General features: G+C 45.1%; 2 protein-coding genes across 2 annotated transcripts; one reads left to right on the top strand and one right to left on the bottom strand.

Annotated features, from left to right (window-relative positions):
- On the top strand, nt 1-12,403 carry LOC103543534 (serum amyloid A-4 protein-like). Its single transcript, XM_070626648.1, is given in 5 exon segments — nt 1-22; nt 2,512-2,735; nt 5,116-5,290; nt 11,586-11,724; nt 12,111-12,403. Coding segments are annotated over 5 exon segments (723 nt in total). The 3' UTR covers nt 12,274-12,403.
- Nucleotides 12,404-23,359: 10,956 nt separating this feature from the next.
- On the bottom strand, nt 23,360-26,917 carry LOC103545623 (serum amyloid A protein-like). The gene is made up of 5 exons (XM_070624386.1): nt 26,744-26,917; nt 26,574-26,649; nt 26,048-26,136; nt 24,089-24,227; nt 23,360-23,658 (listed from the first exon to the last, which is right to left on the bottom strand). The coding sequence occupies exons 1-5, from the start codon at nt 26,775-26,777 to the stop codon at nt 23,496-23,498; spliced, it is 501 nt and encodes a 166-aa protein (XP_070480487.1). The 5' UTR covers nt 26,778-26,917; the 3' UTR covers nt 23,360-23,495.
- Nucleotides 26,918-27,171: the final 254 nt, after the last annotated feature.

Below are 27,171 nucleotides of genomic sequence, written 5' to 3'. Positions count from 1 at the left end.
ATGGAACTGGAGTACAGGAAAGGTGAGTGCTTTGCTCCTGGTCTCATACAGCGTGGATCTGAACCCAGCAGGGCTCCCTCAGCGTCTACACTTCTGACCAGACCTGCACACCTGCCACACTGTAGTGTCAATTACACGTGGACGGGAGAAGAGCAGAGAAGGAATTCCCAAGTCGAATCCAAGATGGCAGTCAAAATTATGGATTAAAAAATCATGTAACACAAGCAAACTCCAGAAACCCAGAGAGGGCAAGAGAAGCCAGTCAAATAGCGAAAAAGGAGAGGTGAGTAGAAGGTGTTTAGGGGCAGACAGCAGAATCCAGGAGCCCTTTCCTGCCTCACAAAGTCTCCAGAATCCAGAGGACTCACACAGGCAGAAGACCTCCAAGTGGGAAGAGGATGCGTCCTCATGCGGGGCACAGAGAGGAAACAAAGACAGAATCATCCATCGTGCGCTCTGTTAGAGAGACAAGACCCCACAGCCCAGATTGGCCAGAAAAGGCTGTAGGAGGAAAACCAGAACCTCTGCTATCTCTACTCACACACCTGGCCATTTATAAATATGTTACTAGGGTGGGGTGTATTTGTATTCCTTATCAAATTGGAAGCTCAATGAGGACCCAGTCACACCTGTTGTTGGTCACTACTGTATCCCCAGCATCTTGCACGCTCCTTAGGGACCGTCTATTGTGATATCCTCACTTAACACAGAAGAAGCTGAGGCCTAAGGAGTCGGAGGGATTTTCCTGAGATGTCACCGTGAAGAGCAGATCCAATACCATCTCTGGTCTCCTGGAGCCCTGTCCAAGGATTTCCCACCGTTCTCAGCTGCAGCGTTCATCATTTCTGAGGAGCCCCCGAAAAATCTTCATGTGAACACAGAATGCGAGAGATAATCAGCAAACGCAGAGACTGCCCCTAATATCCATTCTCATGTCACATACTCTCTGAGTAGCTGCTCCTTCCCTGGTCCCTTCAAGCCTGGGGGTGGACAGTGCTTCACTTCGGCTTGCCTTAGGCTGCTTCACCATGCTTTGTCACTTTTCCTTAATCCTGCCCAGCTTTGCAAATACTCGGTCCCCTCATGAAACACTCCTCACTCATCCCAGTTTGGGCTGTTTCCTCCTGGGACTCTGCTAGATTCACAAGAGAAGAGAACTTTGAAAAGCCAGTGAAACAATGAAACCTGGGTTAACAGCCGTTCGTCTCCGGGAAGCAATGCCAGCATGTTCCCTTGCTCCCTAAATTCCTGTAAGAGGCGGCATCCTCTCCATGCCTGCAGATTTGAACGGTTCAATGAAGGGGAGAATATGAGGAGATGAATCAGAAGGGAGAAAGGTTCTGGTTGACCCCATTCGGATCGACCACAGTCGGAGCTGCCATCACCAAAGGTGCTAATGGAGAGCTTCGGTCTCCTGCCTTTTCCTGAAGGACACACCATGACCCCCTGCAGGTAGCACCCCAAAGTAGAAAGAGGGGATGGGAACTTAGAGCAAACACCATCACTGGCTTTGGAAATAGGACAGTTCTTGCTATATATCCTGACCCTTCTTCCATTCTTCTGGCGGGAGTGGAGAGTGAGAGCCTTTCTGTGATTGAGTGATGCCAGAGGACACTTCCCTGTCCTCTAAATCGGGAGATGCCTACAGGAGCTGGAGTGAGGGGCGGTGACCAAGCAAGGCTTATCAAGACACTGGACAGAACTTGCAATTTCCCGTGTAGACCCAGTGGGCAATTCAGAGGCCAGGGCTGTTTGAGACGTGACCCCTCACCGAGATGTTTCCCAGCATTTGCCCCACTTCCGCCCACACACCAGCCTCGCCCATCCCACCCCATCTGGTCCACCTCCTAGCAAGTAACCACTGTTCTGGAGCATACGGTTGACAACTGGGGACCTGGGTAGCAATGTCAAGCAATGTGAGCTTGCATTGTGAGGCTTCGTAACTAAAGAAAAGCCTATCATAGGGTGATTGAAAGTTCGCCATGACCTGACCTGATTTTTTTTGCTTGTTTTCTTTATGCTAACATAATGCATTCACATCTGGAACTTCTTTCCAAATGATAGAGAAACATATACAAAGTGGCAGTCTCCATGACTCCCGTTCTCCAGAGGCCACTGCTGATTACACTTCCCATTATCATTTCTTTTATTATTAGCTCAAAATAGTAAGCTTATATTTCTATATTTTAATTTATCAGCATTAACAACTGCATCAATGGGCTCCCCTTATAAAATGCAAGGAATTCAGCTCACGTAACATATCTTCTGCCTCCCTCCACTTCACAATATTTGCGATTTACTTATTTTCAGTTGGTCTGTATATCCAATATTTTCAGTCTTACGTTTTACGACCTCAGCTCATGTGTCTCATGCTACAGCCATATTGATCTACTTGTCATTTTTATACATGACATTTGAATTAGGAACTATTTAACATTCAGAAAAGTTCTTCCATGCCTTCATTCAGCAAATATTTAATAATTACTAATTGTGTCCCAGACACTGTTTCAGGCAGTAGGGTGTGGTATGAACAGCATCTCAGACAAGACCATGGCCCTGTGGAGCCCGTGTTCGAAGGCCTGGCCGAGCTCCCTCAGGATGCGAATGGAACTGAGAAGAGAAGAGGTGAAGGCTCAGCAGAGGGGTCTCCATCCATTAGAAGTCCGGAGGAGGAGCTGATTCAGCAAAACAGACTGAGAAGCAACAGCTGCTGTGGAAAGAGGAAAACTAGGAGAGTGTGGTGTTCCAGAATCCCAGATGACAGAGCTATTGCTCAGTAGTGTCAAATGCTGCCAGTGGTTGAGAAACCGACCTTTGGACCTGCAGCGTGGAGTCCTTGCCACTCTCATCAATGTGGTTGCAGAGAAAGAGCGGCCTGGAGGACTAAGCGGAGCGGCTGGGAGAGAGAAGGGCAGGTGTGGGACGGGACTCCCGGACACCCCGGACATCAACTGAAACACCGCCACAGGCAAGGGGAGAGTTAGGACGGCTGGCTGAGCCACAGATTATTGTAGAAAAAATCAACCGTGTTTCCGAATACAAAAATAAAAACATAGAAGAAATCATAGGAAAAAAACCCAACTCCTTCTTCTGAAAAAGAAGCGCAGTGAAGGCATTTCATACATTGAATACAGCCTCCGTAAGCGCAGCAGCGTAGCCCTGACTCGCACATGCTGACTCACTGACACAAATGCGTCAGCTGACTCAGTTCATGATAAAAGCTGAGCATCAAACTAGTGGGTAAACAGGGACTATTCCGTGAATGGAACTGGACAACTGGGTGGCCATCTTAAAAAAATAAACTGGAAAAGGTACTTCATGTATGATATTAGGGCAAATTCTAAATATACTACATATTTAAAAATAAATAATGAAGGTATAATTATTCCTGGAGAAACCATGGGAAAATGCTTTTGTAAGTCAAAGCAGGGAAATCCTTTCTAAATTTAGCACAAAATTTCCACAAGAACATAAAGAAATTTTGAGAACAAAATGAGACACCCTAATCGAAAGATAAATTAAAAGCTGGAAAAATATTTGTAACTCACAGATAAAGTTCTAATTTTTCCTATATGCAGAAGTTCTTACAAAATGTTAAATTAGAAAATCCAACAAAGCAGTAAGAAAATTAAATTAAATTAAAATGCAAGATATGAGTTCACATTTCCTAAAAAAATACAAATGGCTCTTAAACACGAGAGAAGATGTGAAACCGAACTCATAATAAGAGAAAGGCAAAGTAAATTACACCGAGTTATAATTTACCTGCCAAAATTTCGAAGACCAAAAAGTTGTCAGTATCCCAGTGGGAGATCATGTGGGACAGATGCTCACACTTTTCTGGGGGAGTGAAGATTGATAGAGCCCCCAGGGAAGGCAGTTTGCAACTTATATAAACATATATAAAGTATCATACTTTTTTGCACTTTAATTCCTCGTTTAGGAATTTATCTTAGGGATATATTTGTATACATATGTACAAGGTTAACAAATGTGGGATTATTTGCATTAACGAAAGACTGGTAAAAGCCAAATGGCCACCAATACTGTATAAATTACGGTCCATCCATACAATGTATAAAAAGAGCCACAAACATGATATGGAAGGACCTCAAGATACATTAAGTTACAAAAAGAGAGTGCAGAATGATGCATGTTTACATATACACGTGCATACACAGTTTTTATCAATATGAGGTCTGCTGCCTAGAAGACCCTGCTTTAACTGCCTGCCTTCTTTGGTTCTCCCAGAATCATTACTTCATTCCATGGCTGGTCAAGCTGACAAGTCTTGCTTGTCCTGTGTCCTCATATGCCTTAGAGAGAAGCCCCAAGAGAGAAGCTAACATCCCCTTTGCTAATAATATGGATCCCCTCTTAGAGCATGATATCCGTGTGTAATTTTTTGGGAAGATCCTTTTCCAAACAGGGGTGAGACTGGAAACACACAGCGGAGGAAGTGGAGAAAGGGCCCTGTCCTCTCACCCTTGATTTTGCAAATGCAAGTTTCTCCTGTAATATAGGAAACTAAAAAGAGAGCAAATGTGGCAATTAGGAAAAACTGCCAGAAAACAAATGCCTTGAATGACCCAACTTGAAAGAAACTACTTGAGGATAAGGAAAATAGTTTTATTCAATATGCTAATTTTTTATTTACACAGAAGAATTGAGCAAGATGGACTTTACCAAGGCACATTGTTGGACTTAAGACTTCTCTTCCCACTAATGTCAAAGCCAGGAGAGACACCAGCGACTAAATTTCAGCCGGAGAAACGGCCACAGGTGAGGCTTTCTTCTGGGGAGTAATTCTCTTGTTTTTCTCCTTCGAGATCTTTTTCTCACTTTTTGGTAAATTCTGACTGGGGAGAAGTTGTGTTTTCTACCCATCATGAGGTCAATGCTGGGCAGAGTAGGACCTCAGGAAATGCTTATTGATCGACTCTAATCTGCTTTATTGAGTGACAAATTGGCTACAAACCGGTAAAACTTTGGGAACTTCTTATTTTTTTTAGAGATCTGGGCTGAGAATTAAGGGTTTATGCTTCATCCTAAAACCCATTTCGATCTTTCCTACAGTAATGATCCTAATAAAAACAAATGGAAATTGGGAACTAGGCTGTCTTTGAAATTCAGAATCCCAAAACATGTGTCTACCTTGGTTGTGATTCTCCGGCCCTCTGTGTCTTTCACTTCAGCGCAGTGAAGCTTTTCACTGGCATTGTTTTCTGCTCCTTGGTAGTGGGAGTCAGCAGTGAAGGCTGGTTTTCATTCTTCAAAGAGGCTGTCCAAGGTAAGAGCCCTGGAGGATGGAGGGCGCATCCAGCTGTCCCCAGGATTCACTCTGAGCAGAGGCCACATAGCCACTGGATGTGGGTGCTCCTCAGAGAAGCCGCAAACGGGTCAGAGCAGGAGTGTTTCTCCTTCCAGGCTGGTCTGCCTCAGCACCCTCCATGGAGTCTCCAGACCAGAGGTCAGCGGTGCTTCGGGCCCAGCCTGTCCTTGCCGGGAGTGTGCAGAGGGGTCAGCACTCCCTGGGGGTGAGCTCCTTGTGGGAATTCACAAGTCACAAATTCCTCAGGCTTGCAGTCTCACTGTGAACTCAGTGTGTTCCCAGAGACGGAACCTTCAGTGTCAGTTTTTGCGAGACTTTAAACTTCACGTGTCGTTATTAATCTTGTTTTACCTTCCTTGTTCCTTCTTCAATGCTCTTCCTTTCTTTACATAGATGGGAATTTCTGACCTATATGATTTCCCTTCTCTCTAAAGAACTACTTTCAGCATTTCTTGCAAGGCAGGCCTACTACCAATAAATTCCTTCGATTTTTGTTTGAGAAGGTCTTTATTTCTCCTTCTCCTTTGAAGGATGATATCACAGGGTGCAGAATTTGGGGTTGGCGGTTTTTTTCTCTCAACATGTTAAATATTTCCCTCCACTCTCTTCTTGTTTGCATGGGTTCTGAGGAGGAGTCAGATGTGATTCTCATCTTTGCTCCTCTGTAGCTAAGGTATTTTTTCCCTCTGGCTTCTTTCAGCATTTTTCCTTTATCTTTGATTTTCTGTACATGCCTAGGTGTGTTTTAGTTGTTCTTGTTGTTGGGTTTATCCAGCTTGCTGTTCTCTGAGTTTCTTGGATCTCTGCTTGGTGTCTGACATTAATGTGGAGAAATTCTCACTCATTATTGTTTCAGATATTTCCTCTGTTCCTTTCTCTGTCTTCTCCTTCTGGTATTCCAAACACATATGTCACCCCTTTTCTAGTTGTCCCTCAGTACTTGGATGTTCTGTTTTGGTTTTTTTTTCAGTCTGTTCTCTACTTTTTGATTTTTGAGGATTCTATTGAATCCTCTTGCTCGAAGATTCTTTTCTCAACCATATCCATTCTACTGATAACCCCATCAAAGGCATTGTTCCCTTCTGTTCCAGTGTTTTTCGTGTCTAGCATTGATTTGTTCTTTCTTAGCATTTCCATCTCTCTGCTTACGTCACCCATCTGTTCTTGCACACTGTCTGCTTTATCCATAGAGCCCTTAGCATATTCAGCATGGTTGTTTTAAGTTCCCAATCTGATAATTCCAATATCCCTGCCACGTCTGGGTCTGATGTTTGCTCTGTCTCTTCAAACTGTGTTTTGCCTTTTGGTATGCCTTGTGACTTTTCCTTGATAGCTGGATGTGGTGTATTGGGTAAAAGGAGCTCTTGTAACTGGGCCTTTAGTGATGTGCTGGTGAGATGTGGGGGGAGGGAGGGGTTCTACTGTCCTAGGGTTGGGTCGCAGTCTTTCAGTGAGCCCACGCTTCTGGACTGGGAACTAGTTAAGTGTTTCTCAGTTTTTTCCTCCCCCTCAAGTGGGGCAGGATGGTTGGAGTGGGCTGGAGTTGGGTATTTCCCTTGCCCAGGACAGTTAGACTCTGATAATACAGTTTCCCCTGAGGGCGGCCCTTGGGAAGAAGAACAGAGGACTCTGACTTGCTTCAAATGGCTCCTTTTCCCTCCTCCTGCTGGAAGCCTAAGGGGATTTTTTGTGAGAACCTGGCAGCACTCCTGAAGGTAAATCTCACAATAATGTGGGGCCCCCTGTGACTGGGGCCCCTAGAGTTTTTAACTCTCAGAGTTGTGCCCACTGAACCTCCAGAAATTCATCAATTCCAGTTCAGGCTTTCCTCCCCCAGCGCTGGTTCCCGCACTGGTGGGGCCTCCTGAGTCTCTGCTCCAGTAGGACTGGTATCCCTGTGTCTGCCCGTCTGACTCTCCTGTCTCGGGGGCAGTGGTCTGCCCTGTGTCCTCCCCTCTCTTACAGAGTCAAGAAGAATTGGTGCATTTTCAACCTGTTCAGCTATTTGCTTGTTGCTGAATTGGAGTATTGACTTCCAAACTCCTTACATGCAGAACTGGAACTGATGTATTAATGTTGCAATTGAAAGTTTTGCAATTTTTTTGTTGAAATTTGACAAATTCAATATTTCTATATTTTGAATTTCCTGTGCTATTCTTTTTTTTGTAAAAGATTGACACTTGTGCTAACATCTATGGCCAATCTTTTTTTCTTTTCTTTTCTTTTTCTTTTCTCTCCAAAGCCCCCAGCACATAGTTGTATATTCTGGTTGTGCGTGCCTCTGGTTGTGCTATGTGGGACACCTCCTCAACAAGACCTGATGAGCGGTGCCCTGTCCGTGCCCAGCATCTGAACCGGCAAAACCCTGGGCGGATGAAGCGAGCGCACGAACATAACTACTCCGCCACAGGGTCTGCCCCATGCGCTACTCTTTTTAAATGAATTTCTCTGAATACAGTTCTTAAAAAGAATTTTGGTGCTAGCTGCTAAGTTTTCTGCACATAGTAAAAAATATCTCCTCCCTTAGGTCAGTGTATTTCAGAATTTGTGGTGTGGTCCACCTGCATTTGAATCTGCTGGGAGTTTTTGTATGAAACGAAATCCTGAGCCTCTTCTAGCCTCTGAGTCAGAATCTTGGAGATGGGGTGGGGCTAGGAATCAGCGTTTTGAACAAGGCTTCAGGTTATTCTAAACACAATACCAATGAGAATGACTATCTCAGGTGTTGCTACAACCCAGTGATAGAATCTATCAAGTACTTGGAGAAAACTCTTACCTATCAAACTGGAGAACATGGAATGAACGTCAAGGCAGCATCAGAGAAAGAACTCTTGTTAGGCCTAGCCCCAGATCAGCTATTCACGGACTCAGAGACAAAAGAATTAATACATGAAGTTAGTGAGACATATGCCACAGAACAAAGCACATCAATAACAATTAAGGTGGGGCCAGCCCCGTGGCGCAGTGGTTAAGTTCATGCGCTCTGCTTCAGCAGCCTGGGAATTGCAGGTTGGGATCCTGGGCGCGGACCTACACACTGCTCGTCCAGCCACGCTGTGGTGGCGTCCTACATGCAAAATAGAGGAAGACTGGCACAGAGCTTAGCTCAGGGCTAATCTTCAAGCAAAAAAAGGAAGATGGTAACAGATGTTAGCTCAAGGCCAATCTTCCTCACACACACACATACACACACACACAAACCAAAGAATAATTAAGGGGCTGGCCCGGTGACATAGTGGTTAAGTCTGGCATGCCCTGCTTCGGACCACCGAAGCTGGCTCGGATCCCGGGCACAGACTTACACTGCTTGTGAAGTCATTTTGTGGTGGCAACCCACATATAAAATATAGAAAGATTGGCACAGATATTAGCTCAGTGCTAATCTTCCTCAAGCAAAAAAAGAGGAAGATTGGCAACAGATGTTAGCTCAGAGTGAATGTTTCTCACAAAAAAACAAAAGAAAAAGAATAATTAAAACTATCCATCTTGGTTTTTCTTTTCTCCAAGTGAGTAGGTTTAAAGAAATCCTTGACATGTGAGCCACGGCACGTCTCAATAAATGTTTACTGAGCAACACAGGCACGACAGACGCTTCCTCCAGCTCTTCCTCACTCAGACCTGTTTTGAGCATCTATTTTTCCACTAATGGTCTTTTAAACTCTTTTCATTGAGCTATAACAGTAAACTGAGATACAGTAAACTGCACAGCTTGATGAACTCCTGCATAGGTAAACACCCACGCTACCACCGTCAGACCAAGATGTGTCATATTTCCAGCACCCCAGAAGGACAGCTCGTGTCCCCTCCCAGTTAATGTCCCCACCAAAGGTAACCCCTATTCTGGCCTCTATGATTATAGATTAGTTTTTCCTGCTTATTATCTTTAACAAAAATTTTATTGAAGTATAATTGACATATAACATTATATTAGTTTCATGTACAGCGTAATGATTCAATATTTGTATGTGTTGCGAAATGATCACCACAATAAGTCTAGTTAATATCCATCACCACACATAGTTACAAAAATTTTTTTTCTTGTAATGAAGACTTTTAAGACTTACTCTCTTAGCAACTTTCAAATATGCAATACAGTGTTATTAACTATAGTCACCATGCTGTACATTGCATTCTTAGGACTTAACTATTTTATAACTGAAAGTTTGTGCTTTTGACCCCCTTCACCCATTTCTCCCGCCCACTACTTCCTGCCTCTGGCAACTGCCAATCTGTTCTCTGTATCTATGAGCTGGGATATTTTTTGAGGTTCTCCATATAAGTGAGATTATACAGTATTTGCCTTTCTCTGTCTGACTTATTTCACTTAGCACAACGTCCTCAAGGTCCATCCATGTTGTCATGAATGGCAAGATTTCATTGTGTTTATTTTATCTTTTTAAGATTGGCACCTGAGCTAACATCTGTTGCCAATCTTTTTTTTTTCCTTCTTCTCCCCAAAGCCCCCAGTACATAGTTGTATATTCTAGTTGTGAGTGCCTCTGGTTGTGCTATGTGGGACGCCACCTCGATATGGCTTGATGAGCGGTGCCATATCCTTGCCTAAGATCCGAACTGGTGAAACCCTGGGCCACCGAAGCGGAGCGTGCAAACCTAACCACTCGGCCACGGGACAGGCCCCAAGATTTCATTCTTTTTTATGAATGAATATAGTCCATTGTGTATATGTATGTGTGTGTGTATATATATATATGTACACCTCATCTTCTTTATCCATTCATCCACTGATGGATGTTTAGTTTGTCTATATCTTGGCTATTGTAAATAATGCTGCAATGAACATAGGGTGCATAGGTCTATTCAAGTTAGTGTTTTTGTTTTCTTTGGATAAATACCCAGAAGCAGAATTGCTGGATCATAAGGTAGTTCTATTTTTAATTTTTTGAGGCACCTCCATACTGTTTTCCATAGTGGCTGCACCAATTTACATTGATCTTCACATAAGAGAAATTAGGTGGAATGTGCTCTTTTGATCTGGCATTCTTCCATTCAACATTGTGTCTATAAGATTCATCCATGTTGTTGCTTATATGTGTCAACAGTTTGCTGTTTTTCATTGGTGTGCAGTATTCCATTGTAGAACTGTACCATGATTTACTTGCTCACTCTATGTTGTCGGATAATTGGGTCTTTTCAGTTGTGGGCTGTTGTGGATGAAACTGCAGTGACATTGTGCACGTTGGTGTGCGTACTCTCTGGTGGACACACACTCACTCATGCTGGGGGCAGATACCCAGGAGAGGGCTTGTGGGCTAACAAGGGAGATGGAGGTTTAGCTCCAGTAGATGCTGCCGAGTAGCTTTCCAAAACGGCACCAATTTACAATTCCACCCACAAAATATAAGAGTTTCAGGTGTACCACATCCTCACCACAACTGATACCATCAGTTTTTAAAATTTTTGTCGTTCTGATGGTGTATAGTGGCATCTCATTGTCCCCACTACCGTTCACTAACAGGAAAAGGAAACTAACTTCCATCAGGCCCTCTGACATGCTAGGGATTGTTGGGCACTTCCCTTATTATGTTTTATTTTATTTATTTATTTTTTCAAAGATTGGCACTTGAGCTAACATTTATTGCCAATCTTCTTTCTTCTTCTTCTTCTCCCCAAAGCCCCCTGGTACACAGTTGTATATTTTACTTGTGGGCCCTTCTACTGTGGCATGTGGGACGCCGCCTCAGCATGGCTTGATGAGCGGTGCCATGTCCGCACCCAGGATCTGAGCTGGTGAAACCCTGGGCTCCCAAAGTGGAGGGTGCCAACTTAACCACTCGCCAGGGGGCCGGCCCTCGCTCATTTTCTATTCTCATTTCCTCTGCTCATTTCATCTACTGTGGAGGTAGGTATGATGCTCCCGAGTGAAGGGTGAGGAAACCGGAGCTCGGTGAGCAGGCAGAGACCTGAACAGGATGCTCACGCCTTACAGCGCAGTCTGCCTACACAGGGCCTGTGGCGTTCCCTCAGGCAACTCCGCCTCATCCCTTACTGCCGGTTTCAGCATTTGTTCTGTGCCTTTGATGCCTGTCATGTCGAATTTATTCAAGCCCGAGTTGCCCTCCCTCAGTGGAAAGGATGTATTTGTCTTATGCACCATCGTAGTGGAAAAATGTGGAACTCCTTCTCCTCTCACTGCTTTGTCAGGAGTCAAAATCTGAAAGGAGTGGACAGTTTCCATTCCTTCACTTCTCCGGTATCTCACCAGCTTCATTTTGGTTATTTTGTCTCTTTCCAGGGGCTTGGGACTTGGTGGGAGCCTACTGGGACATGAGACAAGCCAATTACCAACATTCAAGCAGATACTTCTATGCCCGGGGGAACTATGATGCTGCACAAAGGGGCCCTGGGGGTGTCTGAGCCGCTCAAGTGATCAGGTGACTGGGGTGCTGGGGTGGCCAGGGAGAGCGGAGCAGAGTTGTCTGTCTCCAGAGTCAGGAGGGCTGTGGTCCCCGCTCTTACTGCCCCTGCTCCTGAGGTCTGGGTGGCCAGCAGAGCCAGAGCAGGGCTGGTGTGGATGTGTCTCCCCCAACCCCAAAGAGAAAGGGAGGGATCTCTGCAGAGCTCTGTTGCGGAACATGGAAAGAACCAGTTGACCTGGACCTTTGCCCAAGGAGGTGCATGTTTTAGCCCCTCCTTCTTGAGCATGGGCTCTTCCAGCCTCCTCTGAAAGTCATTCCTTGGTGGAAAGAGAGAAGGGAATTGGGAGGTGGAGCTGTCTAGAATGACCCAGGAGACAATCTCCTCTCTCGCTTCCTTCCAGCAACGCCAGGGAATATCTTCAAGATCTCTTACACAAGCTTTCCTTTGGAAGCAGCAGCTATGACTTGGAGGACTTGACTTCCGACCGGAGAGCTGGGGAATGGGGCCGGAGTGGCAACGACCCCGAGCACTTCAGACCTGCTGGCCTGCCTAAGGAATACTGAGCTGCCTGCTCCCTCTGCTCTCACGGGATGAGGCTGTGAGCCACACAACTCTCCCCACAAACAGGGCACAGTGTCACTGAGCGTTGTGTCCCCAGGAACTCATAAAAGGCCCCATACATGTTTGTCAAATTGAATTCATTGACAGAAAGTGGCATCTTTGAGACGGACTCTCAGGAAGAATGGCTAACTGGTCCCATATGGAAAATAAGCAGCACTGTGGAAGATGAGCCTGTGACTGTGGGAGCCCTGGGACCCCACTGGACCTGTAACCATGCTATGTCCTCACATGACCCCATGGAGCCCCTTATCAGATATATGACTTGCAAATATTTACTCCCATTTTGTAGGTTGCTTTTTCACTTTGCTGATGGTTTCCTTTGCTGTGCAGACTTTTTAGTTTGATGTTTATTTTTGTTTATTTTGTTTATTATTTGCTTTTCTTGCCTCTGCTTTTGGTGTTAAATCCAAAAAATCTTTGCCATGACCAATGTCAAGGAGCTTACCACCTATGTTTTCTTCTAGGAGTTTTAAGTTTCAGGTCTTATGCTCAAGTCTTTAATCCATTTTGAGTTAACTTTTGTGTATGGTGTAAGATACGGGTCCAGTTTCATTCTTTTGCGTGTGTCTGTCCAGTTTTCCAGCACCATTTATTGAAGACACTGTCTTTCCCCCATTCTGTATTCTTTGCTCGTTTGTCATAAATTAATTGACCTTATATGTGTGGGATTACTTCTAGGCTCTCTATTCTGTTCCACTGATCTTTGTGTCTGATTTGATGCCAATATCATACTGTTTTGATTACTATACCTTTGTCATATAGTTTGAGATCAGGAATGTGATGTCTCCGACTTTGTTCTTCTTTCTCAGTGTTGCTTCAGCTATTGGGGGTCCTTTGTTCCATCCCGATTTTAGGCATCCACTCAAATTTAAGGTTCCATACAAATTTTAGGACTGTTTCTTCTATTTCTGGGAAACGCCTTTGGAATTTTGATAGGGATTGCATTGAATCTGTAGATTGCTTTGGGTAATATGGACATTTTAACAATATTAATTCTGCCAGTCCATGAGCAATGAAAATTTTTAAAAAGGCATTTTAAAGATGTTGGATATAATACTTCTTTTTAAAACCAGTAATATTTTAAATAGTTTATGAATGTATATGACTTGTAGCCTTAAAGGATGCCCACCAATGTTCTCATCTGGATACTAAATAGGTAGTTCATACTGGAAAGAGAAATCTGAAGAGCAAGAGAAAAAGAGCTCCTGCAGATGGAAATCCAGATAATGTGTTGTTTAACTTTAACAAAATGGGGGACTTTAGATACAAAAGATTATGCACCCAATATTCCGTCTGTCCACGATCCTCCTCGGGCCTTTTCTTTCCTCAGGGTAAGTTCTGAGCCTCTCAGGCCCGTCTCTCTCATGGCTGTCTAGTGGGATCCAGGCTTAGCCTTAGACCCCGGCAGGAGCTCCTGACTGCTGGAGACAGAAGTTCTGCCGAGGCGAGGAGAGAACGTTGCCTCTTCTCCTGCAGCTGCGCAAGATACAGATGGTTCCTGCATCAAAACGCTGTCCTGGCAACAGGTATTTCTCAGAAAGGAAACTCGAAAGACACCCAGACTTCAGAGAATGGTGCTACGTCCTGTAAAATGTATCTCTTGAGGGCCGCAGTCCCTAATTCTTCTGAGGGGAGACGACCTGCTAAGGCTGTGGGTGGTTCCTGCTCTGGGTGGTTCCTCACTCTGCCCAGGTCCAGGAGTGTGGGAAAGCACTCTCCACTGAGCCACAAGGGTCATAAGGAAAGATGGCCAACTTTCCTAGAATCACGTCCAAGTCTAACCTGCCTATCAAACCTTGAAACAAGCATTTAAGAAAAAAGATCTACAGTGTTTCTCCTCTGAGCCAACTGCTGATGGCTCACAGGTAAGAATACATCTGCATTCCCTGGGTGTGCACACAGTGACTTCTGGAGGAGCCACAAGACAGCAATCAACAACAGCAGTAACTACAATACAACACAACACAAAACCCCCATCATTATTCTACCTTCCAATGACTGCAGCGTTTCTCAGCTCTGCAACAGCATTATTCTGAGCTGGTTAGAACCAGTTCAAGAGGCAGATAGAGTCCCCATACAGACCCAAAGGAGGTTCATCTGAGTTCTCCTTTCCTGGTTCCAGTTTGGGCTGAATGTGGAGTCATCCTACTCAGATCTCAATTTAATCAACTCACAGTGACATGACATTTGTTAATTAAGATGAAATAACGCCCTGAAAGCTATTTGAGTCAGTAAGACACCCTGGTGATGCAAGAGCCGTAGACATCTTTAGGAAGCCAAACAAGTATTCGACAAATTGAAGTGCTTGTCAAAGATCTCTCCTCCCCAGTATCCCTGGCTGATGCTGATGGTTTTTCAGGGAGTTCAGCTAAAGTCTCAGGGCACAGCTAACTCTGTATCATACAGATACCGGTTATACAGATAATGTTGTTTTCCAGCCAATTTTAAAGAAACTAGAGTAATCTTGATTCCCAAACCAGAGATGGGCAATACAAGAAATTAAACCTATAGTCCCATTTTGCTTTCAAAGTCACAATGATTCAAAGTAAAACATAGTGCTAACTAGCCCAATCTGAGTATTAAAACTGCCTCATGATTGAGAGTGGTTTATTCTTGAAATGCAAAACTAGGTCCACATTACAACATCAATCAATGTGATTCACCACATGCATAGCCAAAAGAGAAAAATAATATTATCTCAATTGATCAAAAAATAATTTCACAAAGTTTAAGACATATTTCTAGTCTAAAAACATCCTTTAGAAAACTGTACATTGAAGGGAATGTTCTTAATTTATAAGCTTCTATGCGAAAAAGTCATAGCAAACATATTATTTAATGGAAAAACCTCAGTTGCTCCCAATGAGAACTGCAAAGACTTTCTCTGTGGCTTACATCACATAGGGACGGTAAATTATCAAGCACCTTCTGGCATTTGCAATGAAAGAAAACAGAAGCTACTCCCATTACTGTTCACCAGCCTCCCACATCCCAGCAGAGTGTGGATTGCCCCCAGTGAGAGCTTCTGTGGAGGGTCTTATTAAATTGTGGCTGAGTCTACCCACATCTGACTTCCCTCTAGAACGGAAAGCAGTATTTCATCTGAACTGAAGATAGTGAGGATGAAGACAAGCTGAACTAATAGAGAACGCTTCCTTAGGTAAAAGGAGCAGGCACTGGCTAACGGTTGAGTCAGGGGTAGGCTGTGGTGTTGGCAAGAAATAAGCTGGAGTCCAAATGGAAGTTTCCAGGATAGGGATCCTGGGATTAGGCTTCCCGAAGCAATGTACCTGCTTGATTGGGAAAGAGGTCCCTGGCAACAAGGCCTGGAGGCAGAGGGGCAGGATGCAACTGATTGGGCAGTGAAGTGTCTGGACCCAGAGAGGCCTGGGCACAGCAACAAGAGAACTGGGGAGGCCTGGTCACAATGAAGAAGTGGCGGGTGGGGGCTGCCCAGGACTTGTGCCAGAGCCATGCCGGCAGCCATTGAGCAGCCCAGCATGATGGCCAATGCTTTGCCAGCTCGGCTTACTCAGGAGGAGAATCTGGGCCCACTACGGACCAGAGAGGCTCCATGGGGTCATGTGAGGACATGGCATAGTTACAGGTCCAGTGGGGTTCCCAGGGCTCCCACAGTCACAGGCTCATCTTCCACAGTGCTGCTTATTTTCCATATGGGACCAGTTAGCCATTCTTCCTGAGAGTCCGTCTCAAAGATGCCACTTTCTGTCAATGAATTCAATTTGACAAACATGTATGGGGCCTTTTATGAGTTCCATATTTTAGATTATTATATAAAATGACATATTTATTCAGAATGCTACACTTTCTAATTGTTATTTTAAAATTGAGGTGTCTTTAGACTGAGCGTTTATGTCCCTCTAAAAATCATACGTTGAACCCTAATACCCAACATGATGGTTTCGAAGTGGAGCCTTTGGGGGGGGGAATTAGGTCATAAGGGTGGAGCCCTAATGAATAGGATTAGCCCTTTTCTAGGAGACCCCAGAGATCGCCCTGTCCCTTCTGCCATGTGAGGACACAGTGGTGAGATGGCCATCTGTGACAAGGAAGTGGGTTCTCATCAGACACCGAATCTGCAAGCACCTTGAACTTGGACTCCCAAGCCGCCAGTGAGAAAGAAATTTCTGTTGTTTATAAGCCACCCTGTCAATGGTATTTTGTTATAGCAGCCTGAACTAAGAGAAAGGTCTAACGTATATACCATGAAATTTCACACCTTGACATTTACATGTCAATGAGTTTTGGTAAATCAATACACCCATGCAACCCATGCCCTCAGAGAGATGTGGAACATTTCCATCATTTCAGAAATGCCCTCATACCCCTTCCTGGGGAATCCCATCGGTCCCCAGAGGCAGCTACTGCTCTGTCACTGTTAAATATTGGTTTTCGCTGTTCTTGAACTTCATGTAAATGGAATCACACAGTATGCACTCATGTGTAAGGCTTCTTTTGCTCAGTACAGTAATTTGAGAGAGATTCGCGTTCATGTGCTCCCTTTTATTGCTAATTAGAAGCTTCCCTGTATGGACATATCACAGTTTGTTTATCCATTCTTCAATTGATGGACATTTGAGTTGTTCCCAGTTTCAGGTTACTAAAATAAATCTGCTTTGAATGTTCATATGCAAGAGTTTTTATGAACATGTGTGTTCTTTCTCTTGGTGAAATAACTTAGAGATGGAATTGCTGGGTCTCAGAGAAGGTGTGTGTTTAACACTAGAAGAAACTGCCAAACTGTTTTCAAGATGGTTGTCCCATTTCCAGTTGCTGCACATGCTCACCAGCACTTAGTATGAGCACTCATTTTAATGTATCCACTCCAAGACGTGTGAAGTTGTACCTGTGACCATTAATTTTGTGTGTCAATTTGCTTGGGCTACGGGATGCCTAGGTAGCTGGTAAAACATTATTTCTGGTTGTGTCTGTAGGATGTTTCTGGAAGAAATTAGCATTTGAGTCCATGGAGTCAGTAAAGAAGATTATCATCACTGATGAGTGTGGCCATCATCCCATCCCACCTCTTGAGGGCCTGACCAGAACAGAAAGGTGGAGGAAGGACAAATTTGCTCTTTGCTTGAGCTGGCACTTCCACAGTCTCCTGCCTCCAGACATCAGCGCTCCTTGCTCTTGGTCCTGTGGACCAGGCTTGAATTACATCACTGGCTTTCCTGCTTCTCCAGCTCACAGAGAGCAGATTGTGGGATTTCTCAGCCTCCGTAATTGAGTGAGCCAGTTCCTATAATAAATATTCTCTTATGTATTTATTTACATGTATCCCATTGGTTCTGTTTCTCTGGAGAACACTGACTAGTACAGTATCTCAATGTGGTTTTAATTGACATTTCTCTTTTGAGTAACGATATTGAGCATCTTTGCATGTGTTTACTAACCATTGATATACGCTTTTTGTAAAATGCCTGTTCAAATCTGCTGCCATTTTAATGGAATTGTTTGTGTTTTAGGTTGATATTTTTACAGTTCTGTATGTATTCTGCATGAAAATCCTTTGTTAGATTTGTGTATTGAAAATATGTTTTCCTGTGTACAGCTTTTTTAAGTGTTTTGGACGAGTACTTTTGATAAATATCTTTTTATGAAATTCAACTTATCAACTTTTTTTATGGTGAGTGCCTTAAGCATTCTCAGAAATTTGCATACTTCCACAGAAACAAGGTAGTCTCCACTGTTTTCTTCTAACAGAATTACACATTTAGACATAAGACCCATTTCAAATTAGTTTTGTGCATGTTTTGTGGTAGGAGTCAAGGTGCCCCTTTTCCTGTACAGTCACACAGTTGCTCAGGCACCACTTGCTGAAATGAATTCTTTCTCTCCGTTGAATTCTTTAGCCCTTTGTCAAAATTATCCTTCTAAGTGTGGGATTATTTCTGGGTTTTAAATCTGTGCTGTTAGTCTATTCCAGGAGTTGGCAAACTAAGCCCATGGACCAAATCTAACCTGCCCCTTGTTTTTGTAAATAAACTTTTATTGGAATGTAGGCTTCCCATGTACTCACAGACTGTCTGTGGCTGCTTTCATGCTACGACAGCAGATTGAGGAGTTGTGACAGAGACTGTATAGGTGCAAAGATTAAAATATTTACAGTCTGGCCCTTTTTCTAAAATGTTAACTGACCCCTGTTCTATTCTTACACCAACAGCAACTGCTCTGAAGACTGCAGCTCTCTGGTAAGTCTTAAAATCAAGTCGTGTATGTTCCCTAACTGTGTTCTTCTTTTTCCAGATGGTTTTAGCTAATCTAGGCCATGTGTATTTGCCTATAAATTTTAGAATAAGCTCAACTTCCACAAAAATATCCTGATGGGATTCTGAGTGTGATGGTGTTGCATCTATTGATTAAGTTGCTGATAATTGGCCTCTTACAATAAAGAGTCTTCCAACTGATGAACATGGTATATCTATGTATTTAGATCTTCCTTAATTTTTCTCAGCAGCTCTTTGTAGCTTTCACTTTACAAGTCTTGCACATCTTCTGTTAAACTGATATTTTGTGTTTTCTAATCCTACTGTACGGGATATTTTTTCCACTTCATTTTCCCATTTTTCATTGCTAGAATATAGAAGTGCAATTGATTCTGTACATTCTGGGACATTGCTCTATTCACTTATTAGTTCTGTTAGGTTGTTTTCAGATTCCATAGCCGTTTCTCTGTATACAATTTAGTCATCAGAAATAAAGACAGTTTTACTTCTTCCTATCCTTTCATTGTGCTTTTGATTTCTTTCTCCGCCTCCTGCTTCTCCTCCTCTTTCTTTTCTTCTTCTCCTCCTCCTCCTACCCTTCCCCCTGCTCTTCCTCTCTCTTCTAAATTGTACTAGCTAGGACCTCAAATACAATGTGGAGTAAAACTCATGGGACTGAAGATAACTTAATTTGTTCCTCATCTTGAGGAGAAAGTGTTCAAAATTGCACCACTAAGAACGATGCTAGCCAAAGATTTTTCATAAATGCCCTTTATCAGACTGGGTGTTTTTATGTAACGAATGGGTGCTGAATTCTGTCAACTACTTTTTCTGGATTTATTGACATAATCACATGATTTTTCTTCTTTCTTTTGTTAAGGTGGTAAATTTCCGTGATTGTGTTACAAATGTTAAACCAACATTGCAATCAACCCCACTGGCAAAGCTGTATTGTCCTTTTGACATATTGCAGGATTCTATTTGTTAATATTGTGTTAAGAATTTTTGCATCTATGTTCATATGGGATATTGGTCCTTTTTCTCCACATCCTCTCCAACATTTGTTGGTTTTTGTCTTGGTAATTGTACCCAGTCTGACTGGTGTAAAATGATATGTCTGTTGAGGTTTTGATTTGCATTTCCCTAATAATTAGTGATGTTGAGCATCTCTTCAGGTGTCTGTTGGCCATCTGTATATCTTCCTTGGAAAAATGTCTGTTCTTTTCCTCTGCCCATTTTTTGGTCGGGTTGTTTGTCTTTTTTTTGCTGAGTGTATGAGTTCTTTATATATTTTGGAGATCAACCCCTTGTCTGATAAAAGATTTGCAAAGATTTTATTGCAGTTGGTGAGTTGTCCTTCCATTTTGTTCATAGGTTCCTTCGCTTTGCATAAGGTCTTTAGTCTGATGCAGTCCCATTTGTGAACTTTTTCTGTTGTTTCCCTTGCCTGAGTAGACATGGTATTCGAAAAGATGCTGCTAAGCCTAATGTCAAAGAGTGTACCTCCTATATTTTCTTCTAGGAGTTTTATGGTTTCACATCTTAGCTTCAAGTCTTTAATCCATTTTGAGTTGATTTTTGTGTATGGTACAAGATAATGGTCTCCTTTCATTCTCCTGCATGTGACTGTCCAGTTTTCCCAACACCATTTATTGAAGAGACTTTCCTTTCTCCATTGTATGTTCTTGGCTCCTTTGTCAAAGATTGACTGTCCGTAGACATGTTTGTTTATTTCTGGGCTTTCAAGTCTGATCCATTGTAGATCTATATTTTTGCATGTACCTGTGTGAAAAATTGTAATTATACACTTCTTTAGCAGATGTGTAGCTATTCAATTTTTTTACCAGTTTTCGTAAGCTGTGTCTTTTATGGAATGTGTCCTTTTCATCTCAGTTGGTGAATTTACGCACATAAATTTGTTCATGATAGTCTTTTATTATCCTTGTAATGTCTATAGGAACTATGGTAATATTCCTACTTTCATTTCTGGTAGTGATAGCTTACTTCTCTCTTTTTTTATGATCCGTCTTGCTGAAAATTTATAAATGTCATGAATCTTTCCAAGGTTCTGCCCATGGTTTTGGTTATTTTCTCTGTTGTTTGTTTCTGTTTCATTGGTTTCTGCTGTTAACCATATTGTTTCCTTCCTTCTATTTATTTTGAGTTTAGCTTGCTCTTCTTTATTTTGCTTCTATAGCTGGAAGCTTAGACACTTTATTCTAAAAGTTCTTTATTAAATGTTTGACAGAATTCACCAGTGCAGCTCTCTGGGCCGGGAGTTTTCACCTAGTAGATTTTTTAATTACAAATTCAATTCCTTTAGTGGATATAGGGCTATTGAGATTTTTTATTTCTTCTTGATCAATTTTGGTAAGGCATGTTTTTTCAAAGAATTCCTTTCTTTCATCTCAATTCACAAATATCGTCAAAGAGTCATTGAAAATAACCTTTTAAGTATTGGTGGTGTATGTGGTGATAGCTTCTTTTTCATTCCTGATGCAGATTTCATGTTTTCTCTCTTTATTGTTTTCCTGATCAGTATTGCTAGGGGTTTACCAGTTTCATTATCTTTTCAAAAACTAAACCTTTTTGCTTTTTGTTCCTTCCTTCTGCTTTTAGTTCCTTCCTTCCTTTTACTTTCATTGGGTTTAGTTTGCTCTTCTTTTTCCAGTTTTACATCATAGAAGCTTAGATGATTGGTTTCCTGGCTTTTATTAGATATTAGTTAGTAACCTAACAAAACATTCGATCACTAGTGCTCAGACTTCGGCCTCAGAAGTCCTCGGGGCCAGCTCTCACCAGCCAGCGGCCAGCACGGTCTCCTTCACCGATTTCTCCCGCCCCTGCCCGTCAGTCCTGTGAGGCTCAGCCTCGAACCTCCCAACCCTGCTCCCCCTGCGATGGGGGTAGAGGCTTCTGAGGGGAACCGGATGAGAAGGTTCTGTTGTGACTGACGCTTCTGCTTTCTCCTTGACAAATAACCAAATTTGTCATTCCTCTGCAAATATTTTATCATCATCTCCTCCCCTTAGGAGTTCTCCTCAGTTCTTTTTCAGAGAGGAGTTGATGTCAGTTATGAATTTATTTACTTTGAGCTCCACATCCACCATCTTTCCGTGTTGGTGACACTGGAGCTGGAGCCTGTAAACGTTTCTCCTGTGCCACTAGGCATGATGCTAACCTTCGTCAGCAGAGGGCACTGGAGGGAGAAGCAGGAAGTAAAGACATCTCTTCCGGGCATGTGTGCTTTCCTTCCTCCAGCCCTTGGGGTGCTGTTCTCATGAGCAGCACACCCATAGCGCTCACCCCAGGGAGTTTCAGTGGGAACCCAGGGCCAAGACAGTCCCCTGTCAACTTCTGTGGTGTCTCCACTAGATTCCTAAGGTGCTCAGCAGAATTCTGCCTGTCTTAACTCATTCTGCCATAAGAAAATACCACGGATGGGGATTTCACAACAGAAATTATTTCTCCCACTTCTGGAGGCTGGGAAGTCCAACATCAAGGGGCCAGCAGAAAGAGTGCTTAGTGAGGACTCTGTTCCTGTCTTGCAGACACCCAACTTCTTGCTGTGTAGACACATGGTAGAGAGAGCATGAACTCTCCATTCAGCTCCTCTTAAAGGACACTGATCCTATCAGACCAGGAGCCCCCTCCTATGACCTCACTTAACCTTAATTACTTCCTTAATGCAAATGCAGCCACACTGCATGCTTGGGCTTCAACATACATTTTGGGGGACACAATTCAGGCCACGGACCTGCCTATTCCACAGCTGGTTTCCAGGGAGTTCAGCAGCATTCTTCCTCCAACCCCCGTGTGGGCGATCCTCCAGGGAGCTCCAGGGACCCGGCTGCATTCACAGGGAGTTCAACTGCTCCCCTGGGTGGGTTCCTGCCCGGGTTCATGGGCATCTCAGACGGGGAGCTCTTGTTTGTCGACTTTGGCTTGTGACACCTAGCAATCTGTATCAGCCTCCTAATGGGCTACAGATTTAGCAAGAAGTCTACCCCTCACCCTTGTGGGGCGCCCTTTCTCAAATTTATCCCTTCTTGTATTCTTTACTTCTTACTAGTTGATCCTGTTACCAGCTAGAAATTCCCTGTATTAAAATTTCCCTTTTCAAATTTCTGCCTGGTTTGTGTCTCATGACTGGACCCTGACATTCAGAAGGGGTCTCCTCTATCCTGCTCTCTCTTCACTACCAATGCCCCAGTTTTGAGCTAGTTAAGGTGAAGGAGATATGAGGAAACATTCACAAGTGAGGCAGCGTTACATCTTCATTTAGGCTTGAAATAAGGTGATGAAGATAGAGTGCCGGGAAACTGCCTGAGGCATTTCGTGGATGGCACAGATAGAAATTGGTTAATAATTGGATTTGTAGGTGTTGCTGGGGAATGAGCAGGGACCAAGGTGTGAGTTGCAGGAGCAGGATTCCACAGTGCACACCTTCCGTGGCTGTGCCTCCTGTCCCCAGACAGAGACCACTGAGGAATACAATTAAAGGGAGTCGGCCCTGGAGTCAGAGAAGGTGACAAGACATAACTGACAGGGACTGAGGAGGCCTGGACACAGACAGACCAGGAAAAAGCACCAATGTAACCAGAGGGGCCTGGAGAGGGGAGCGGGGCTGATGAGGGCAGGGTCCTGCAGGATGTCTGTCCTGTGTGATGCTGAGACTGTCTCCCCTGGACCCACACACACAGGCACAGGGTCAGCCTTCACCTCAGTGTCCTTCCATCACCCCCTGGGAACAAACGGGTAGTCCTTAGACCAAAGAATAGCACGCGGTTTCAACAAATTCAATCTCTTAAGCATTTATTAGACAGTAATTCTGTGACCCCACTGGCTTCTGTGGCCATAGACCTCAATAACTGGGTGTCCCTGCCCTCAGGGTGCTCACAGCCCATCTCCTGAGAGCAGAGTGAAGAGGAAGCTCAGTACTTGTCAGGCAGGCCATGAGGTCTGAAGTGATTGGGGTCTTTGCCGCTCCGGCCCCATTCATTGGCAGCCTGGTCGGCTCTCGAGTCCTCTGCTCCACGGCCGCTGCCTCCAAAACTGAAACGGTCTGTGAATCTCTGAAAATTCTCTCTGCCATCGCTGATGGAGGAGAACAGGCAGGAGATTAATCCGGGGCTGATGAGCAACAGCCCCACCCTCCCTGTGTCTCCTCTTTCCCAGGGATGGCTCGAGAGGAGCCAAGGAGAGAGGGGCCCACACACTCAGCCTGCCCCGGCACAGCCCACCCCGCCTCACTGATCCCCTGATGCTGGGTGAACAGCACCCAGAGGGGAGGGTTGGGAATCACTCCTTGGAGCTAACTTTCTCTTTTGGAAGCAGGGGTCACATGTGTTCACCAGCCACACTCTGGCTCTGCTGGCACTGGGCACAGATGGAGAGGTTGGACAGGATGCACGCAAGGAGGAGATCATATCTCCCGCAAGACCCCTCACCCGGGCCTGCCCCTCCTAATCCCCAAAGGCAGCCCAGCTCTGCGCACCCACCCCTGCACCCTCAGGCCGTGAGTCACCTGATGACTTTAGCAGCCCAGGCGCCCCCAGGGCCCCTCCTTGCAGCGTCATAGTTCCCGCGGGCGTGGAAGTATTTGTCTGCGCCTATGTAATTGGCTTCTCTCATGTCATTGTAAGCTCTTAGCATGTCCCAAGTCCCTGGAAAGGAAAGGACACGGCCAAAGGGACACAGGGTGAACAGAAAGACTGTGACATCCCTTAGAGAAGAATCTTGAATGCAGAATCTTTCAGTGACTCCATTTCTGCCTGAGCTCATAGCACCTTGGATTCCATAGGATGAGGAGCACATTGCTAATTCCCGTTGGCGTCTCCAGCACACTCTAATGAGAGTCAGTGAGGTGGGCACAGCCGTGCTGTTGGGTGGTCGGACCCTCGTGATGCTGTCTGTGGGCTCCATCTCCCTTGAGGTCCACGTCTTATGTTTAAGGTAGAGAAGGGAGGCATGGTTACGGAACAGGATTTCTCCACTTCAGCAGTATTGAAACCGCGAGTCAGACACGTGTCTGTTGAGCAGGGCTGTCCTGAGCACTGGGAGACGTTGAGCACCGTCCCTGACCTCTACACCCTAGAGCAGCAGCACGCTCCCCAGGTGACAACCAAAATGTTCCACACATTGCCAAATGTCCCAGAGCACAAGACTGCCCTTGGTCAAGAACCACTGCTACAGAAGGAAGGACATATGAGACTATACAGGGGACGTGGGTGGGTGAGGTGGTGCCATGAAGACAGACTTGGGGAAGGCTGCAGACATATAGCACTTGTGTCCTGACACCTAAGAAAAATGAACTTGCAGACAGAATGCACATAATTGTGACTCGAGTCCCTGGGAGCGCTAGGGGCCTAAATGGCATCCTGAAAACCTTCTCGATAGACTGTCCTGCTGACGTGGGTGCTGAGGAAAGCAGCCCTGGAGCAGTGGTTCTTTTCTCAGGCTCGGCTGCACTTTCTAACGACCGTGGGGTATTGGAAGTCTGATGGGATCACACCCCAGATCAATCCCTCACACTCTGAGGGTGTCACTGAGGCCTCAGCAGTTTTAAGGCTTCCAGGGGACTCCAGCCTGCCGCTGGTTGGTACGCCCTGAGCCCTAGGAAGTGGTACCCACACCGTCTACCTGGGAAGAGCTCTGACCTCATGCACACCTGTGTTCAGACCTCTGCTCTGCCACTTGCTGACTGGCGGACAGTCCCTGGGCAATGGACTCAGCTGCTCTAAGCCTCAGTTTCCCCCCTTCGAAGTGGGGAGCAGAGGCGTTTGGAGGTATTCTGCAGTTAATGTAGGTGACCAACTGCCACAGCTTTACCACAGCTGCCCCTGTTTGCCTAGAACCATCCCAGTTAGCACTGAGTGAGTGTCGGAAAACCCCTCCGGCCAGAGCAAACCAGGATAGTTGATCCCCCCAATTGCATGAATGCGCTCAGTTCCTAGTGGAGCCTTCACATATGTTATTATTCTTTTTTTATCAGTTAAAAGTCTAGAAAAGGGTAGGAAGCCGACTAAACCAGGGACAGCGTCACTGACAACAGGAAACATCAGCAAGAGCTGAGTGGAGGACTCTCTAAACTATCCAGTTAGGAAACGGAGAGAGAAAGGGAGGGAGGGAGGGAGGGAGGGAGAAGGGGCGGAGGGCAGAGGGGGGGGCGCAGGAAAGAGAAGAAGAAAAGATGGAGAGCTCAATCAGTTTAATGCAACTTCGTCTGAGGAAACTTTATCCCGCTTCAGGACTTCTTTTGTGTCTTCCATTCAAACCTACCTTACAGTGAGAACCATCATTGTTCTTTCGCTAGTCACTGATTGAAATAAATCCTGTGATTTTCAATCCATTTGAGGAAAAGCTCCCCAAACCCCTGGCACATGCAGCACCTGGGACAACACAGCCTAGGACAGCAGCTCCACCCTTGAGAGTGCTCAGGGTGGATCCTAGTGGCCGTGGATGCCACCCCCTCCATCAGCCTTACCTCGAGCAGCCTCTCCAAGGAACGATAACAAGCCGCTGGCACCCAGGACCAAGGAGCAGAAGACGAGGCCTGTGAACAGCTTCATGGTGCTGCAATGAACGGAGAGAGTCAGGGAGACTCGGACAAGACGGGCACACACCCTCGGGCTTGTGTGTCAAAGAGAGCCTGGTTGGATTTCCCACTGTTCTCAGTAGACTCTTAGTGGATCATCGAGCAAACACTGCAGGAGGCTCTCACTCAGAGCCACAGCCCTCAGTTCTGAACCCATCACCCCTGAACCCAAGACTCTCTGGGGTCACCAGGGCGGCCTTGATGGAGGAGAGGGCAGTTAGGACCAAATTGTCCCTCCAGACAGACCCCTATTACTAATCAAAAACCATGTCCCATTGGCACAGTGCCAGCCCAGACCTCCCACAGGACAAACCCAAAACAGAATAATTGTTTTTGGAGGCAATAACAATCTTTCTGGGAAAGAGAAAGCAGAGTAAGTCTTTTAAACAGATCCCTCTTTGGAGTGGTCCCTCACCTGACTTCCAGTGAGCAGGGCTGCCGGTCCCTGCCTCTGGGGAGAGGTGGCTGCTTTTTATACTCAGCCTTCCCTGCTGGGGTCACAGGAGGCAAGAAAAGAAAGACTCGGTGCCTGGGTTAAAGTCCCTCCAGGTCACTTCCCCTAGAAAGCTGCAAAGGCACACTTACCGGACACCAGCAGTTGTCTCCATGCACAGGTCATTTCCCGGATTGTGCAACCCTGAGGGAGCAAGGCAGGCTGCTGGGCCTTGGCGGCCGTCGGGCCCAGAGGATGGCTCTGCTGTCAGAGTTGTGGGGTCTGAGGGGGGCCATCTGGGGAAGGGGAGAGGAAGGCTGTGGAGCCCCAGGATGGTCCCCTGGGCTGCTGGAAGGTGTGGGGTTAGAGGACGGCTCCTCCTGCCAGGACTTTGCTCCACTGGGCACTTCCTCAGATGGTCCCTGCTGGTCCGGCAGCATATGTGTCAGAACTTCAATTCCTCTCAGCTCCTGTGTAAAGCCCTGAGCTTCAAAACTGACAGGCGGCCCACCCAGTCTCCTGGGTGCTCCTTCCACCGCTCTGCCTGCGTGGCTCAGCTTTCAGCTCCAAGGCTCAGAAA

Source organism: Equus przewalskii, chromosome 6 (genome assembly GCF_037783145.1).
Source record: "Equus przewalskii isolate Varuska chromosome 6, EquPr2, whole genome shotgun sequence".
Taxonomy (NCBI): Eukaryota; Metazoa; Chordata; class Mammalia; order Perissodactyla; family Equidae; genus Equus; species Equus przewalskii.
The sequence above is the reverse complement of the archived record's forward strand: the minus strand, read 5'-3'. Positions and strand labels throughout refer to the sequence as shown.

Excerpts from the sequence above, each read along its gene's own strand:
- LOC103545623 (XM_070624386.1), bottom strand. The coding sequence starts at position 26,777 with ATGACCTGTGCATGGAGACAACTGCTGGTGTCCG. Across the intron at positions 24,228-26,047 it reads CCTTGGAGAGGCTGCTCGAG|GGACTTGGGACATGCTAAGA; the intron begins GTAAGGCTGATG and ends TTTCCTTTCCAG. Across the intron at positions 23,659-24,088 it reads TGGGCTGCTAAAGTCATCAG|CGATGGCAGAGAGAATTTTC; the intron begins GTGACTCACGGC and ends CTCCTCCATCAG.